The sequence below is a fragment of the Neopsephotus bourkii genome, unplaced genomic scaffold (assembly GCF_033783945.1).
Source record: "Neopsephotus bourkii isolate Nb327-2 ecotype Australia unplaced genomic scaffold, CSIRO-AGI_Nbou_v1 NB_593, whole genome shotgun sequence".
Taxonomy (NCBI): domain Eukaryota; kingdom Metazoa; phylum Chordata; class Aves; order Psittaciformes; family Psittacidae; genus Neopsephotus; species Neopsephotus bourkii.
The window spans coordinates 2,718,260-2,735,668 of NW_026901094.1; the positions used below are offsets into that span (position 1 = coordinate 2,718,260).

The 17,409-nt window shown below is 40.6% G+C and overlaps 1 protein-coding gene across 10 annotated transcripts in view; it reads left to right on the forward strand.

The window, feature by feature from the left end:
- CFAP74 (cilia and flagella associated protein 74) overlaps positions 1 to 15,565 on the forward strand; it is a 274,549-nt gene extending 258,984 nt beyond the window's left edge. For 5 of the 10 annotated variants that reach the window (XM_061351675.1, XM_061351678.1, XM_061351680.1 and 2 more), the window contains 16 exons: positions 2,005 to 2,092; positions 2,704 to 2,877; positions 3,958 to 4,091; positions 4,734 to 5,010; positions 5,490 to 5,597; positions 6,291 to 6,445; positions 7,613 to 7,747; positions 8,131 to 8,240; positions 8,614 to 8,669; positions 9,143 to 9,262; positions 9,524 to 9,676; positions 10,580 to 10,709; positions 11,240 to 11,394; positions 12,432 to 12,570; positions 13,322 to 13,449; positions 13,928 to 15,158. In XM_061351675.1, the coding sequence (XP_061207659.1) occupies positions 2,005 to 2,092; positions 2,704 to 2,877; positions 3,958 to 4,091; positions 4,734 to 5,010; positions 5,490 to 5,597; positions 6,291 to 6,445; positions 7,613 to 7,747; positions 8,131 to 8,240; positions 8,614 to 8,669; positions 9,143 to 9,262; positions 9,524 to 9,676; positions 10,580 to 10,709; positions 11,240 to 11,394; positions 12,432 to 12,570; positions 13,322 to 13,449; positions 13,928 to 14,200 (2,335 nt within the window). In that variant the 3' untranslated portion in view covers positions 14,201 to 15,158. Of the gene's footprint in view, positions 1 to 2,004; positions 2,093 to 2,703; positions 2,878 to 3,957; positions 4,092 to 4,733; positions 5,011 to 5,489; positions 5,598 to 6,290; positions 6,446 to 7,612; positions 7,748 to 8,130; positions 8,241 to 8,613; positions 8,670 to 9,142; positions 9,263 to 9,492; positions 9,677 to 10,579; positions 10,710 to 11,239; positions 11,395 to 12,431; positions 12,571 to 13,321; positions 13,450 to 13,927; positions 15,159 to 15,209 lie in introns of those variants that run through there. The other 5 variants (XM_061351676.1, XR_009725186.1, XM_061351681.1 and 2 more) reach the window with 5 other exon arrangements.
- The last annotated feature ends 1,844 nt before the right edge of the window (positions 15,566 to 17,409 follow it).

Consider the following 17,409-nt stretch of genomic DNA (forward strand, 5'->3'; position numbering starts at 1 on the left):
AGTTACCTCATAACTGCCATCCTAAAGAATTTAGCTGGACATTTCTTTACAAATATCAATTAAATGATCTAGGTCTTAGTTCTGGTGTACAGCCAGATACTTTAGAAGCTTCTTTGTTGATTGCTGCTGCAGACCTGCTGCTTCTGTCGTGTAGGCTATCAAGTCCTATTGATGTAAGTATATTTGAATTTTCCTTGATGCACTCAGCATCTCTGGATGCTAAATTGATTTTGAAATTGTCACTAAGTTAGTATTCAAAGAACTAAGTATTTACAGTCCTTCCAACATCTCACATCCTATCAGTGACCAATATGATGGCATTTTTATGTTCTTAAACTTCAGATGCTGCAAAGCGTGTTATACTTACTGAGTGGATAGAGGCATAGCCTGGATTTAGAATATTAATCTTCCTCAGAAAAAGTGGGAAGCTTCAGAAAGGAAATTTGATAAGATTATGGCATTTCTGGCATACAAAAAAAAAAAAGTATCTGGCTGTTTTGGCATACAGATCAGTTTTAAAAGCTCTGCCACACTGGGGAAGGGTGTGTATGGCAGAGGATGAGCTTGCTACAAGCTGATGTGAAGCACTGAGCTAGTGACACATTTCTGAAAACGCTTCCTCATTGACATGGTATTATAGGCTCTATTAATAAAACAGCTGTATTAGAAGTAACATGAAAGTGAAAAGAAACCCTCACTCAGCAATCCTTAGTGAGCAGTTAGATGGCTGAAAGCTTAGGAAGTTCTCCTAAGGACTCTGGGCACTGAAATATTCACTCTGATATGACCATACTCACATCTTTCTGGGTGTCAGAAGCAGGCTTTTCTGTTTATTTGAAGGCAAATTCTCTAATGTGCTGACTTTCAGAATTCCCAGATACCACGTGGTTTAGTTTTTCTACATTTGGAACTAGTCCTGCAGATGCTGGCAGTCTAAATCTGATTTGTCTGGTATGCTTCTTTTTAATTTCTTTAAAGCATGAAAAGGCCATTTTCAGAGAACTGTCTGAAAGATTTCAGTATCTTTCCCCCAAGGCATAATAGCTAATTTAGAGTCCATCACTGTGTATGTACAGTTATAATTATTTTATTTCCCTCTGGATTATTTTGTAGTAGATTAATTTATTCTGCTATTCTGATGTCCTGTGACAAAGTGAAAACTGATTCTTTATTCCTACCCTGTATTTAATGCCAGTTTGATCTTTAAACAAGTTAGCAATTCCTTTGAAGATCACCTGAAGTCATAGTCCACACTTGCAGAATAACCTCCAGCAAGATTTCAGATCACCATGGTGACCGAGTGGGTGGTATTTATTATTCATTAGCTGTTCTTTAACAATACATAAAAAAAAATTGCATGTAATTCCAGCAGTAGTAGTAGGAACATTATCACTGTGGGGACCTAAAACCAGGAAGCAATTTACCCTGGTGGTGTAAGACACTATAAATAGACCAGCAGAGCTAAAAATTCTGCAGCTTTTGTATTGTCTTGGCTTGAAGATCTAAAATAGAGCTAATGATAGCAAGACGCTGCAGCTACAGAGAACCTGTGTTTCTTATAAATCACTGCTCTGGTAGATAATCAGACACTGTTGCTTTCCAAGTTTGTTTCACTTTATTTATGACTCTGTGCTTTGTGGTGCAATTGGTTCTGCCTCCAAGTGGCTGATGATTAAGTGACACCAGTGTCAAAGGGGAATGATTGCCTCAGTGGGGTTGGGTATGTGCTGTGGTTGCAGGAGGTTTATATTCTGATTATAAAGTAAGCTTTACATTTTTTAGAATTTAAAATGAGTGGGTGGCATTTTCAGAAAGCGTAAATGGATGCAGACCTCTCTGAGTTAACTCCCTTCCTCTCCTGTGTGTCAAAAATCCTATTCTTAAAAATAAAAAAGCCAACATGAACAGACAAGGTCAATTGTTATAGCTTCATTTCATTATTCCCCTTAACTAGAAAATAATCGAAGTATTTTTATTCAACTGAATGTAGTTTTTGATCTTTAGGCACTCTCTTCCTCAAGATGCAAGGAGCTATTTTAATGAAGAGACAAGAATCCTGGAGGTTCCAGTGACAATACTCATTGTGGATAAGGTTGGGGATTTTTCTTACACTGGTTATTGGGCTGATAATAGATGTAAATTATTTTAGAGAATGCTCACTTAATGATGCCTAATCCTAGATGAGATCTTTGTAGGTCCTACAATAACAGTAAAAATGATAACAGCTTTAAGTGGTAATACAGATTTGAGAGTATCTTCTTGCCAGCATGTTTACCATATGGAAAGTTAAATCCTTCCTAGTCAGAGCTCATCCATTCGCTGGTAGTTTGTTTTGTACCAGAGAGTCATCAGGTACTGTAGCACCGTCTTACTATTCTGATCTGTACTGCAGATGTAGCATGTTCTTAGAGTTGACATTCCTTGGAGATGCAGGTGTGATTCCATCCTAGCATAGGGAATTTGAGATACAGGTATTATTGTTTTAATTTTGCTTATCAAAGAAACATTTTCTGTTGCTTATTTTTGGAGAAAAGTGAGGCTGAAGTTCACAAGATAGGTATGTTACATTTATATATGTTATTGTTAAGGAATAGAGTAACTTTTTTGCAGTTATCTTTTTGGATGATATTTCACTTAAATCCGGCTCTTACAATGCTACAGATGGAGGGGTTTATCCTGTGCTCTTTCTTGCATTTGTTTCAGGCTAAAAAAGTTAACATTACTGTCCATGCAATAGTTACTACTTCTGATTTGGAAATCAGTCCAGCACAAATCAATTTTGGATACTGCACAATCTATGAAGCTGTGCAGGCAAATGTTGTGCTAACAAACAAATCCATCTTGCCACAAGAGTTTGGATTTGTGGGACTTCCAGAGGTATGTAGCTATCCCACACACCCCTTCTAGAATAAAAATTGATTTAATTATTATGAAAACATGTTTCAGTGTGAGTGTAAATAAATCATAACTGGTTCTTGCAAACCAGATGAAATGCTTCTGGCTGCATCACTGTGGAAACACACAGGTTAGGGTGGTGAGCAATATCACTCAGTTTGCATCCCAAGGCCTAAACACTTTTGAGCAGAATAGCCATTCCTAAACTGCTTAGTGGGAATCATCCCTGGTAATCCCTAGGTATTTCTGACTGACTGTAAATTGACATGGCAGCAGAATTAATCACAGGAGCTGCTAGTTTTGTGGGGTCTATGGCTGCTGAATTAGGGTTTTTTTGCAAAAAGTTAGCAGTTCCAGCTTCATAATAGCATGATGATCAGAGTGTGAAATGGCTTGGCATATTGGAATCAGAGCTAGAGGAATCTGACATTTAATTAGGCATTCTCTCTTTCTCTACTGTTTTAGATATTAAAGTCAAGGAGCTGGCTAAAAGAAACTGGTATTTTCAGCTTCCTAAAGCTTTACTTCACAGCATGTTTCCTGATTAGCTTAAGATTAAGCTTTAGATTAAAATGTGACATTCTTGAATCATCAACTCAAAAACAAACCAATGCCCATTTGTAGATATTAAACTGGTTCTCATCACTATGGTATCTGCACATCAGATGGGAATCAGCTCCTCAAAGATAGTGGGGGTTCACTTGTGATTTTTATCATATTTCATTCAGTTGTCTATAGAGACTAAATAAACATCATTAGAGAAGGGTGAATACTGTGGATAGTAGATCCACAGTGGGGAAGAAATTCCACTGAAGTCTGTGTTAATGGATTTAATGCCTTTCAAGTTACTTTGAGATAAGAAATCTGTACATCAGTCAAACACTAGTCCCTGACTCAGATTAAAGCTTCTCACTGGAAGGTTTCTGTTTCTCTGATGTTTGTACATTTAATAACAAAATGTTCTTATTTTGCCTGTAATGGCTTATTTTAATTTAATAATTTGATAATTTAACTTTTTTATTATTTTAATAACAATAATTTCTTTATCCTGCCATTTTTAAGTTTGTTGAAATTCAGCCCAATGATGGACTTGGAATTCTTCTTCCCCTTGAAAGCCTGACACTGGACATAATCTTTAAAGCTAACAAGGCAAAAGATTACAGCTTTGAACTAACCTGCAAGTCAGAGATTAATAGGTATGTTAAGAAACTGATTGAGTAGTAGGTTATATAGAAGTCTAAATCACACTGGATTTCCACAGTTAAGCTAGTTCAGAAATTAAATCCCTGTTTACTCTGCAGAGGTAAGGCTAGGATGAGTATGTGGGGCAGGTAGGGATTCTCTAGTTCACTAGAACTGCTCAATGCCTGTTAGCTTCATCCTTCAGTTAAGTATCCAACTTTAGTGAGGTCACTTTTCCTTTCCCATCTGAAGTTTATCCTTGTCACATATCCAAGCTGCGAGTTTACCCCAGGTTGTCCTAACGTGCAATGTTCTGCTTGCATTTTTCAGCTGAATTGCTGAAGGTTTATATTATTGTTATCATATTATCAATATTTTAAATGCTTCATACTAAACTAGTGCTACTAAAATAATGATGGCATAAACTTTGATTTGGCTGGATGTATTTCCCGAAGTTCACAGAGGAAGAATTCAAACAGGGACTCTAGCCAATTGTGCATTAAAAATAGATAGTATTATTGTTCATCTTTAGGCAAAATTCCCATTGTAAGCTTGAAATTTTGCTTAAATAGGGACTACAGGATTAGTTCCCTATTTTCTGGGCTGATTAAGAGACTATTTTATGCTGAGACAATTTATCATGTGCTTATTTTTAGACAATTCAAGCTGTCATGCAAAGCTGTTGGAGTCCACCCACCTCTTGAATTGTCTCATTCCTTGGTTCAGTTTGCTGCAACAGCTTTAAATAGTGTGTCCACAGCAACACTGTATGTGATGAATCCCCATGCCAGCATTAACCACTTTACTCACACTGTCCCAAGGATTGGCAATGGGAAAGTCGCCCCTGTTGGACCCACTTCATTTGAATTCTGTGTGCCAGAAGACTGTCCAGTGACAATCACACCTTCTGTTGGGACTGTGTTGCCTGGGAAGGTAATTTGACTTTAAACATCAGGTGTTCTGCCAGATCTTTTAATCAACCACCTCCCTGCAAATGCTGTCACTTTTAAACAGAGGTCAAAATGTATATTACTGTTAGAACAGCTGGAATATTTTCTGTTCTTTGAAATAATGGTTTAAAGCAGACACAAGGGGTTAACCATTGAATCTGGCTAATGCTTATGAGAGTTTTCACCCTGGACGTTCTTTTCTCAGTGTTGTCATTATAATTGATTTGAAGAATGCTGAGAGATCAAAAATATTGGCCATGTAAAACCAGCCCGCTGTAACATAGGGGACATTCAGAAAACTGCAAGTGGCCTTAACCTCAGTATCATTTTATTCACTGGAAAAAAACTTTTGTATTTGTGAATTGTTTGCTGTGACGTCCATGCTCCTGTTGAGCTCTGTAGGTGAAACAGACCTTGAGGGCTGAATTTTGCCAACCTTCTTGTGTGCTCTCTCACTCCCAGAAAAGCTTGATTCAAGTGTCCTTCAGACCAACACTTTCGGATCAGCTCATCAGAGAAGAGGCAATTCAGAGGCTGTGCAGAGCAGCTGCAGCAGGGGCAGAAATGCAAGTAAGGGATGCAAAGAACCAGCATGTGCTGTTGGGCTGCTACTTCCAGATATTTGTTTCTCTGGATGGTGTATTTTTATCATAAAATCATTTGCATATTAATGAAGCCCAAACTCATGATCCATCTAGGACTTGCTTATACGGGACAAAAGTAGGACTGTACTGTTGCAAAATGTGTATTTTGTTTGCTGAGCAATAATCTTATTTCACACTAACAATTTCAAAAGCATTCCTAGAGGATTTTCTTGCAAATGCTTAGTACAAGTACTCTTAAAACCCAAAAAGCCTCTACCCTTCTTGCAAATTGACAACATACATGCAATACTTTATATGCGATGCTGTGGGTCACTGAGTTTAAGTGAGCCCCTATGGTTGTCTTTGATTATGAGATAAATAGGGAAAATTCCTGTGAGAGGCATAGTCTCTTACTCCTCTGCTTCAATAGGGGAGCTCTTTTTTTTTAAGAAGGGGTAAAATATGCCTATACCAATTTAATTTTATCTAATGAGAAATGTAACTACTGTGTCTATGGCTTCTTCCCATGATCCTGCTGCTGTTAGCATGCTTCATACACTTTATCACCTCTCTGGTTCTGTATCCTTGGCCGAGGGACCATGTATTTGTAAACTGATGTCTTAACTGGATTACTGATGATCACCCTCAGTGTGTAATGTCTTTGTGTGTGGATTTGCAGAAAAAGAAGAAAGATGAAAAGAGAGGGGGAAAGAAATTAAGTGTTTTCATTACCAGGCAGCAGTCTTCCAGACAGCTGGTAAGGGATGGAGGCAGCAAATACCCGAGTTCTCCATGCAGTTCCGAGCAACCAAAACCTGAAGAGTTAATGCCTGAGTAAGTCAGCAAAAGCATCTTGTACTACATAGACAATATTCTCCTTATAAGTAGTTTAATAAACCTACTAAAGCCAATAGGCAGACAAGAAAGCAAAGTGTAGAGAAAAGAATAGCTTTATCTGTGTTGCAAAGGCTGTTTCCAAAATTAGCGCTGCTTTTAAGCCACACAGCTGTACCCTCTCATGTTAGCACAGAATCCCTCTCTGCATTGGAGGCACTGAAGACTTCAAAGAATGTATTGGGAAGTGAAGGAATTTAGATGAACCAACAAGGGTGGTGTTTTAAAGGGCAGTGAGAAAGCTGAACTTAGTTACCAAATGAAACTACTAACAAACAGGTCTAAGAGAGCTGCGTAACTTCACCCCAGATGGAAACCATCCAAGGGCCCACATCATATTATTCATGGTTATCTGTAGTCCTGGAAACGTCAGAATGCTGTAAAATGTGCATTTTAAATAGTCATTTTACAATATGTGTACCTCAGTGAAAATTAATATTGATAGCAGGCGCTATGTAAAACTTGGGTACCTAGGTACAAAATGATAGTTGAGGTCCCTTATTTAGCAAATAATTCACCTTTTCAGACCCACACTTCTGCTTAATCTGAGGAATTTAGCAGTGTTTGGAAGTAAATACATGCTTAAACACCAGGCATTTTACTGTGCTTGATGTTAGGCATTTTTTGTCTAAAATCCCATGTTCCTTGCAATCTATTCATTGTAATTTTTAAATACTTTCAGCACAAGTCATAAAAATAGTATGTATATTGTAAAACTCCCATTCTGAAGCGTTCCTTGGCACACTGCATTAGAGAGATGTGGTAATGTGTATTTACATATAACTGACATGATGTAGAAGTAGTGGAAGCCACTGGAATACTTAAAGTATTCAACATAAGGATCATACTGAGAATTTGTAGTCTTTCATATAACATCTGTTTTACATGGGGTTTTAATTTTTATTCTTTTTTGGTAAGAAAAACAAACCACTTTGTAGAGTTGGGTCCATTACTGCACATCAAAAAAGTCTCTGAGATTCAGTTACCTTCAGTTGTGAATGCATGGCTAAGAAACAGTAAACACAAATAGCTCAGTAGATATTTGATTTGTTTTTTTTCCCTTGCTCTCTCACTTACTGAGATAATTCTTATTCCTGGATTTTCTAGTTCTGAGGCCTATACGGCAGCCCAGGCTTTCCTGATGAGGACTTTCAGTGGGAGGTTTGAAAAATACATCATACCGTGCTTTGTTGCAAGTGGACAAATCAATGAAAAGAAAGGCTCTGAAAACTTAAGTTACAGGTAGATATTTGCACTTCATGATAGTTCAGAAATTCGAGGGGAAGTGGTGGGCATGTTAATTTACTTATTTGGGGAGGAAACAAGTTTTCTGATCTTAATTACTTAATAAGTCAGTGGTAGAAATTCATGCTTACACCCCAGTAGTTGAGTAAAAGTCAAACACATGAAATTAAAGCAGCTTAAAAGACTAAGCGTTTGGAAAACTTAAGCCAGATGCAGCTCATCTTTCTGCTTAGAAAGACAAAAAACAGCCATCCCAAATTATGTATTGTTTTGTAACACCAATTTAATGATACCCTGTGACATGAGCAGAATAAGAACAGATTTATGACAATGTGTTTCTTTATCATTCAAAAGCAAGTAACCTTTTATTATTTCTCTAGTCCCTACAACACTTTGTATTTGGAGTTGCACTGTCCAGCTGTAGCCCCATCTGTTGTGATCACTTCAAATAATGGAAAGAACACTGTCGATTTTGGTGATGTTGCAGTAGGTATGAAATTTGAATTCCAGTTTTGAGTTTTCGCTGTCTGACATTTTCTTCTGAGTGTGGTTTTGCATTTCCTTTTACATTGTTCAGTGGATTTTCAAAAGTCAAGATAGAAATTAGCCCTGTAGTAGGTACTTAGGTGGAAAATTAGGAGCCTGTCTGGCCAGCTGAGGTATGTGAAAAAGCAGACTCAATCCCAAAACATGGAATTGGAAGCTCTATAAGTGACTGTCAAAATCTGGAAGTGTTTTGGTGAGCTTTGACAAGTGGATTAGCCATAGAAATTGAACAAATGTTTGAGCCAGGTAGAAGCATGAGTTAATGGTAGTGCATGAGTGAGCAGCATCACTTTTTCAAATGTTTTTATTCCTGTCAGGCCACAGAATGATGAAGCAACTTACAATACAAAATATCTCCCCAAAGAAGCTGGAAGTATCCTTGTTTGGAACACAGGAATTAACCTCCTGTTCAGCTCCTGTTTAATTTGACTCTCTATTTAGAGGTGGAACTGTTTGACACTAAAGCAAGTAGGAGGTAGCAGATTTCAGACTCAGTACATTTCTTTCAAAGGGAGGCAGAAAGTAACATGAATAATATATTGGACAAGCCAAATGGACCTACTGGAAAGTGAGTTCAATTCTACCCTTTTTAACTGGAAATCATTCTGCATAGATAGAGCCAAACCTGAGAAACACTTAGCCACCTTCCAGGGAGTGTATGGTACTGATGACTCAACTGCTTTTGATGCAGTATTTTGTTCTCCTTTTCTCTGAGTTACTGTTCTCTGTAAAAGCTTATAGATGTTGCTTCATACGTCTTCAGTCTGAGCAACACTTAAAATCTGTTCTTGTATCCTTTCACCTAATCGTTGTTTATAAACTTTTCCTTGAGCTGCACAATTTCAGTTAGGATTCTCAGTTCTGAATCCCAGTGGTCCCTTCCTGTTGGTCAGAGCAGTTGGAATGCTTGAGCCAGGTGAAAATAAACCCCTCATGATCTCTTTTTGTCCCAACAAGAATAAACGGGTGAGTAAGAGATACAACAGTAATGGGGGGAAAAGAGGAAAGACAAAGAGGTGTAACTGGCTGTGTGATGTACCCATATTACTGACTGGGATGAGGCTGTAAAATAGGAAAAGTTTTGCTGCCTATGCCTACCCACTCGTAACATTTAGGTGTCTATGCAGTAAATCCATGGCTAATGGACCATTTGTGGGAGGGGGCAGTTGGAAGGGTGAGGGATGTCTTCCTTTCAGCACCTGGGCTAACACAGACATCCTCCGGCAGTCCTTTGAAACGCTGGAAATCCGGGCGGCCGAGACCAACCTAACGTTGAGTGTCACTGGATGTGGGGTGACACCATCAATTATTTGCTCTGTGGAAAAAGTACTCGATATGGGCTATGTCATAGCCAAAGAGAAGGTGACTTCCACATTCAAGGTAAATCCGTCTGTGCTGAGCTAAAAGCATGTCAGCAAGTTTTGTAAGGAGGAAGAGGAGTTCTGTAGTTTTTAGTCCAGCAGAACACAAGGCCAAGTGTCAAACTGTAGACAAGAACACACCTTTAAAGGCAGTCTGGCAGAATGATCTGGTGCTGAGACAGTTTCAGGGTGAAGGTTACAAAGCTGTGCAGGGAGGTTCTTAGCTGCTGCTGTCCTGCCTGCAGCCTCTACACAGAAATAGAGCCATAAAAAACGTATATTCTATATATATTAAAAATATATTTTCTTTTTCATTTATATATATATATAAACATATTTTCTATAAAATAAAAAGAAATGATCTGTGGGAGCTTCATAGATTTAGTCAGCATGCAAAAGGAATTAAGACAGAAATGGCTCATCTTTTACCAGTGTTAGAAATATTTGCCCTCTTTCTCTATTCTGCCTATTACTGCTGTCCCAAATGAGGCTGTACTGAGTCCAAGCAAAGCAGTGGCAGGGGTACATGGGTGAAATGCAAAACTGATCCTACAAAGAGCACACAAGGGTCTGCCATGGTGCAGTTGAGGGATGTTTAACCAGTTCACTCATACTGCAAATTCCACAGACTCAGAAACAAGCCAAGATCTTTTCCTCTCAGTTTCTGTCCCAGTACGTCAATAACCAAAATATATTATTTGATGCAAGACTCTTAAGAGGAGCCTGGTTCCCATTGCTGGGTGCAGGGCTGACATGACACATCATGGGTAGCAATAAAATGTGCTTTCAGTGGCACCTGAGCACACACTAAAGCAGTACATACAGTGAAATAAATTCAGCCAGTTCACTAACTGTGGATCCTATGGGCTTGAGAATTGATTTTTCTTAATGAAACTGCTCCTGTGTAATTTAATGTTGTCAGATACAGAACACTTCCACGCTGACCCTGCAATACTCCATCCAACTTGATTCACTTTCACCAACAAGGGACGAAGATCGGCAGAGGCTTCCGTCCTTTATTACGTCCTCTTTGCAAAGAACAGAGCTTGTTGGTAAACTTGTCTTTTAGTCCTGTACCTTTGTTAAAGGCTCTGAAGTACAAAGCAACAATACTTTATCCTGTTGGATCTACAGAACTGTCAAATCAGGGGCATCACATCCCCAAAATTAAAAACACAGTTTTGTTTCCCAACAGGATCTGCACTAGATTTTTCAGTATGTGTGGCTGTAAATTTATGCAGCCTGAGCAAATATCCCTAAGTAAGGAGATACTAGTGATTGAATATAAATAAACACACACAGTAATTGCATATTAAAGGTTATATTTAGGTGTGTCCATCTCTGTAGAAACATGTTAGAATATAGGAGGGGTTTGGTGACACTGCTTTAGTTCCTCTAGAGATGAATGCATTAGACTTGTAGATGGCTTTACTGGGTGTTTCTAACACCTTGTTTTGCTGCAAAACCATGCATCAAGCTTATTTATTTGCTGTTCCAAAAAATTAAATGGGTTTAAAATACATGAAAAAGTAAAATGAGCTGTCCTGTTCTCCTTATTTCTGTCCTCATTTTTATTTACTAGGAACACAAAATTACAATGGCCTAAGTGTGTTCAGCGTCTTTCCAACAGAAGGAGAGATTGTTACTGGGAAGAGTCAGGATTTTGTTGTTACTTTCAGTCCTGATCACGAAAGCCTGTACTATTCTGACTATCTCAAGGTTGTACTCTTTGGCAAGGTGAGACAATCAAAATCCCTTAATTATGAAATCAAAGTCTAAATATGACCTGCAGTGATTTTCATCAGTGTGGGTCTTAGTAGGAGTTTCAGATAGTTATATCTGATGGACAGTATTCATAGGCAGAAATATCTTGATCAGATTAACTGATGTAAGTATGAGATGGCAGCTTTGGGGCCCACTGACTTTTCAGGTTTTAAATATTCAGTTATTAATCGATGGCTGCAGTGAGCTGGGGTTCAGTCCTGTTTTCTGCCAACTGTCCACATGGTGTAAATGTGAGGTGATGGGAGGTGGGCTGCTGCCATGCTACTGAGCACAGCTCCAAGTGGGTTCTCTGCAAGTAGTGTTTAATGGCAGTGGAGAGCAGAGCTCCACATGCATGGTGCCACTGGCAGGTGCACCAAGCACCAGGGAGCTGCTTCTGCACTCACAGCGTGAGGAAGGAGGTTTCCATCTGTAGAGCAGCCGCTGAGCTTAGATGGAGCCCAAGTCAGGATATACAGGCTGGCAACACAGCAAGGAGCTTTACTCCACATCCAAAGAGACTGAGCAAAAGTTAATAAAGAGTGCCAGCTAAGGACCATTGGCAGGCACTGCAGACATGGAGCACAAACTGTCTCCAAGCAAGTTCTGTTTCTCCTCTTACAAGGTTGGTATCTCCAGATGATCTTTGGAATTGAAGTTAAGAATGCAAATCACAATAAGATGAAAATGAATGGAGACTGGTCCTAGGTTACAAACTCTAGCAAAGTTTGGCAGGAGATAAGTTTTGCCTCTTTTAGTGGCTTTAGTATAAACAGCTTGTCCAGTGCCCTCCTGAGGTTGCTTCCCAGGAATGAGGGGCTGTTTAAAACAAGAGTGGACAAGGCACGGAGGAGATGGGGGGTTGTTGCGGTAGAAAACTGGGCCCCTTGGCATCTGTGTAGTCAGGTGATGTAATAATTTCTATGCAACTGTTGCTGTTGTGTCAGTTTTCCTGCTACCTAGGTACTTTACACTGAAACCTGTGTTTGACACATTCTTGTCCTGCACAGGAAATAGCCCATGTGATCCACCTAAAGGGTGTAGCCAGAGATGGTCCAGTGTTTGTGGAAGGGGGAGTTCCACTGGATGTGCCCATTGAATCCCTGGCTGTAACACCACCCCTATCTTCACAGGGAACACCAAAAGAAGGTAACATCATACTGCTTCACAAAACAGGGAGTGACAAGACATGGGCATGTTCCTCATCCTTTCAGAAATGGTAAATTAAAGATAAGTTTTGCAGAATCAGAACAAATAAGCATTATGGGATAGCAGGAAACTTGCATGTAAGGAAAGATTTTATCTTCATTTTAATACAGTTGTCTCTTAATAACCATCTTCTATCTTTGCAAGTTACCTTGCAAAAAATTGTTATAATTTAATAGTACTACTATGAAGTATTAAGATGCATTTGCTTTCTGTACTTCTGACTTGTATTAAATGTTTATATAATAATTTCATACATTATAACATATCCAGGACTTTCCCAATTGTATAGTAACAAAACAAGCATACTTTCAGGAGGTTGAATTTATCCTTCCTTATTTTCTCTGGACAGGATATGTGTTTAGAGACAGTGCATAAGCAAATCCTGGTTCCTGAGCTATGAATAAATCCAAGCATATACCATATACAAGTAGGAATATCATACGCACAGCATATGTGCTATGGGGCTAGAAAATGAGCAGGAAGCTTGATAAATTTGCAACTGCAAATTATGCAAAACATCTGTGTGCCTAATTCTTCACCAAGTCTGTGTGAAGGATCTCCCTATCTACACCAACACATGAATTTACCATAACATCATTTCGAACCATCCTGGTGCAACCTATACCTGTTCCAAATTGATACTTGCCCAGTTGTGACTGTATCCAAGTTTACTTGAATTGACTATGTTTAGAACTGCAAGAACCAGTGAAGTCCGTTCTCCTTGCTCTGGAATACATGGATGGAGAGAGTTCTCCAGCACCAGCAGTGACAGAGCTGAGGATTGGAGCCATACAGACAGCTCGGTTTGCATTCAAGAAGGTGAAGAAAATCAAAAATGAATTAAAAGTGCTGTTTTATGTCAGGTGCTGTAAGGAATACTGACAGGGTACAGATAGCCATTGGTCCTTTCTGTCAAAAAATCTGTAAATTAATAAGTACAGCTTTCAGGGTTTCTGATAAACTGTACATTATAAAAGCATCAGTGTTTGAAAAGGAAAGATAAGTTTTCAGGGGCTAGTATGAGGGATTAGCAGTGTCATATTAAGTCAGCAACAAAATTTAGCGGTTTGCTATCCTAATTCTGAATACATAAGTTTGAGCACAGAGGTGGATTACAGGTCCAACCCTGTGTTTTTAGTGTAGTATTTTGTGACAGCTTGAAGTGTGAACAAGACAGGTACTTGGGGTTTCAAAGGTGGTAATAGTATGGCAAGCAGCAGCATCTGGGCAACGCTTTCTTTAATGAGCAGTCCTGGTGCCGGCTACAATGGGTCCTGTGTGTATCCTGTCTCCGCAGCACACAGAGTTCGCCTTCCATGACCTGCCGCTCCTCCAGCAGAAGGGATTCGCTGTTGAACCTACTCAAGGAACGGTCGAGAGGGGTCAAGTCAAACGCATCCGCGTTTCTTGGGTGCCACCTGCTGACTTCTGCGTAAGTTACACTTGGTGTACGGCATGTGGCGGCTGTTTTAACCGAGTTGTACGAGAAACACAAAAGGTGATCTTGAGGCCGTCAGCGGTACAGGCTTTTTTGACACATGTAGTTACCAAAGGGAGCATAAGCTGGTAGAAACACCGATAGGAGAATAAAAGTGGGAGCAACATGTTTGATTTGGGGGTTTGCAACCTCCCCATGGACTTGCATTTGGTGGTGTGGTGAAAAGATGAGCATTAGTCACTTGCACCTTACACAACTTAGTGATCTGTGTGAAGTTATTCTGCCTTATATAGTGCCAAAATGCTGCTAATGATAACTCAGACACAGCTCTGATCACACTGACATGAGCTGTGCAAGAAAACCTGCTGACACAGAACTAAGTGTGCCACAATGTTCATGTTTCTTTGGCTGTGGGCTGCCTTTTCCTGGTTGTGTTCCTAGAAGTCAGTGGGGCTTTTTTATTTTCCACTTCATGAACTGCTTTATGAACTCTGTTTCTCTGGCTTCTTTTGCCCTTTTGTGCTCAGAGTCTGGGTGTGAGACCCAAATGTCTCTGCGGGGCTCTGTTTGTTCCTCCTGATTCATCTGCTTGGGCATCCCTGGAGACTGAAAGAATTTAATTCCCTGGCTGTTGTTGTGAGCTGTGTGGGAGGGCTGAATGAGTAGCTTGTTCCAAAATTAAAAGATTGCTGCTATCACGTGCAGAAAGAATGATGTAAGATTCCTGGCATGATGTATCAGGTTGACATCGTGCCTCTTGGTAACCACTGGCTGTTACACAAGATATAACACTAACTCATGTTTAACAGGACCCATTTCTTTCCCAGCCCTCACTGCAGCATACTCTGTCACTGCTGTGCCCAGCAGCCATGGTTGTAATGTGGTGGTGCTATCGGTAGCACTCTGGAGATGAAATGCTTGGTCATTGCCACTTTACTTACTGCACTATGGGCATTGTGTGGGGATGTGAAAGAGCCAGCAGGGTGGGATGAGGGGTAATCTGTATCTGTAAGTGGTGCACCTTACCACTGAGATGCAAAATACATGGTTTAGACTGTGATAACTGATATGTCCTATAAAAAACAAACAAACAAACAAAACAAAACAAGCCTTGGTTTTATGTATGGATTTTTTTTTGTAGGATGGTGACCCTCCACTTGTGACAGCCCTCCTGGCCTTAAAAGGTGGCGTTAAAGAATCTTACCAAATCCTGTTCATGACAAAAATTGTGTCTGCATATGCTCCCACCGAGTGAGGGAACCAAGCTAAGTGAAAAGGAAGCCAGAGGCCTATATTACTGGGAAATCAGTGGGTCTCAGTTGGTACGTGGAAAGATTTTGAGGCTGTTGCAAGTGTAAGGGGAGCAGAGAGGTGGGAAGGAAGGTGACATTTCTTCTTAAATTTCTACTTAAACTCTGCTTCCACTAGTTTTGTTTTCAGGCTGACTCAGTGGCATTAATCTGGTTGTAGAAGAAAGAATTAATGAGGGCCCCAAGCAGAGACTGCAGACAGGGTCTGCTGAAGGTGATCATTTCCTCAGGAGCAATACCTCTTTTACATCTACATGCATGAGTTTCAAATGATGTATCTTTCCCCAATTGCAGATGCATTTTAATGGATTTGGAAAATCCTTGATTTTTCCTTTTTAAGACCAGAATAAAGCCTCAAGTCTCCTCTGCATCATTTAGCAAGTCATTTTTACAATACACTGGAAAATCTTCCTAATAACACATGGTCAGGAAGCAGTGACTGTGTTGTTTGCTGAATTGCTGAGCATAGTTAGACACTAGGTCATGACTCTCCAGGAATTTCCTATTTCTACATTTGCTTTCCTCTGAATTCTGACTAAGAGCAGATCTCTGCCTATTAGTGGGGAAGCTGGACTGTCCTGCAGCAGCTAGTTCAGGGAAGCAAAAACTACAGAGGCACAGTCCTGCAGGGAATGAAGGGACCAGGACATCAGCAGACACCTAGAAACACAGATAATCTTTTAAACCTTGTATCACTCTTTCTTGAATCACAGTAAGCCTGTGGCAAAATTCCCTCAATGCCACTCAAAGGCATATTGCTGCTTGGCCCTGGATACCAGCCCCTTTAGGTATTGAAAGACTGCTACAAGCTCTCCCCTGAGCCTTTTTGGCTCCATTCTGATCTGTTCTCATTTAATAATGGATCAAGTGGCTGTGAGGTTATTTAACTCTTCAATCTGAAGATCTGCATATGCTGGAGCAGTGACCATCACCACGGGAGGCAGCAGGGCTGGGAGTGGGTGACAGTGCCAGCCAGGGACAGCACTGCCCTCAGGAGTGGCAGAGGGTGTTCCTGCTGGCACAGTTGATCAGGCACATAATGAGGTTTATGTGCTGATTCTCTGAGTCCTTGCACCCTGGAAGGGAGATCAAATGCACACAACACAAAACTGTTCCAAATAGTTCTGCACAGCTGGCAGTTACCGAGCAGTAGGGAAGTTTTCAGAAAGCGAGGAAGGGCACTAACTTCATGTAGATAAACATAGTTACTTTTGCTACATTTTAAATTAGTGCTGAGCCTCTTTAGAATCTTCACAATGTGAACTTGTGCTCTCAGTCCACTGAAAATTCAGGCATTCTTCTGAATATTACGATTTCACACTGAACTTTGCAACTGTCTTCACTCTTGGGGCACCGGACAAAAATTCCTGCACTTTCAGCTTTGGATCTAAGTGTCAGCATATACTAGTTGGCTCTGATGCAGTTCCAATGCAATAAGAAAGCAATTCACATCTGTGTATGGTCTTTATAATCCTTAAAATCCCTTAACTAGCTCATTTCTAAACCAAAGGAAGTGAGAGAATACATCCTAGTGTCATACACCTTTTATTAATGCATGTTCTGCTTATCCAGGGTGTTTAGAGATTGCTTCACACTTATGAATGCAGCTTTTCCTAAGTGAGCAACGGTCCCATGACCCTGAGCAGTCTTCGAGGAACACACTGTAGTTGCTGTGCCACATGCCAACAACGAGCCCTGCCCGAAACACCGCTTTAGAGCCTTGCGGACAAGAGTAGCGAACGTCTCCTGGAGAGCAGCTGCGGGGCTCAGACGGAGGAATCCGGGGCGGACGGGTCAGCGCCGGATCCCGGAAAGGGCCGGCCGCGCGCCGGTGCCGGGGCGGTCCTGCAGCCGCCCCGACTCGAGGGCAGGGCCCGGGTAGGGCCCAGGCAGCCCCACCCGGTACTGGGTGAGGGTTACGGGGGGCTGTCTGCCCACCCGAGCCCGGGGGCGGCCCCAGCCGCGGCTCCCCGGGACGTTCCGCTCGGCCTTAGGAAGCTCCGCCTGTCGCGCGGCTCCGCTGAACCAGCT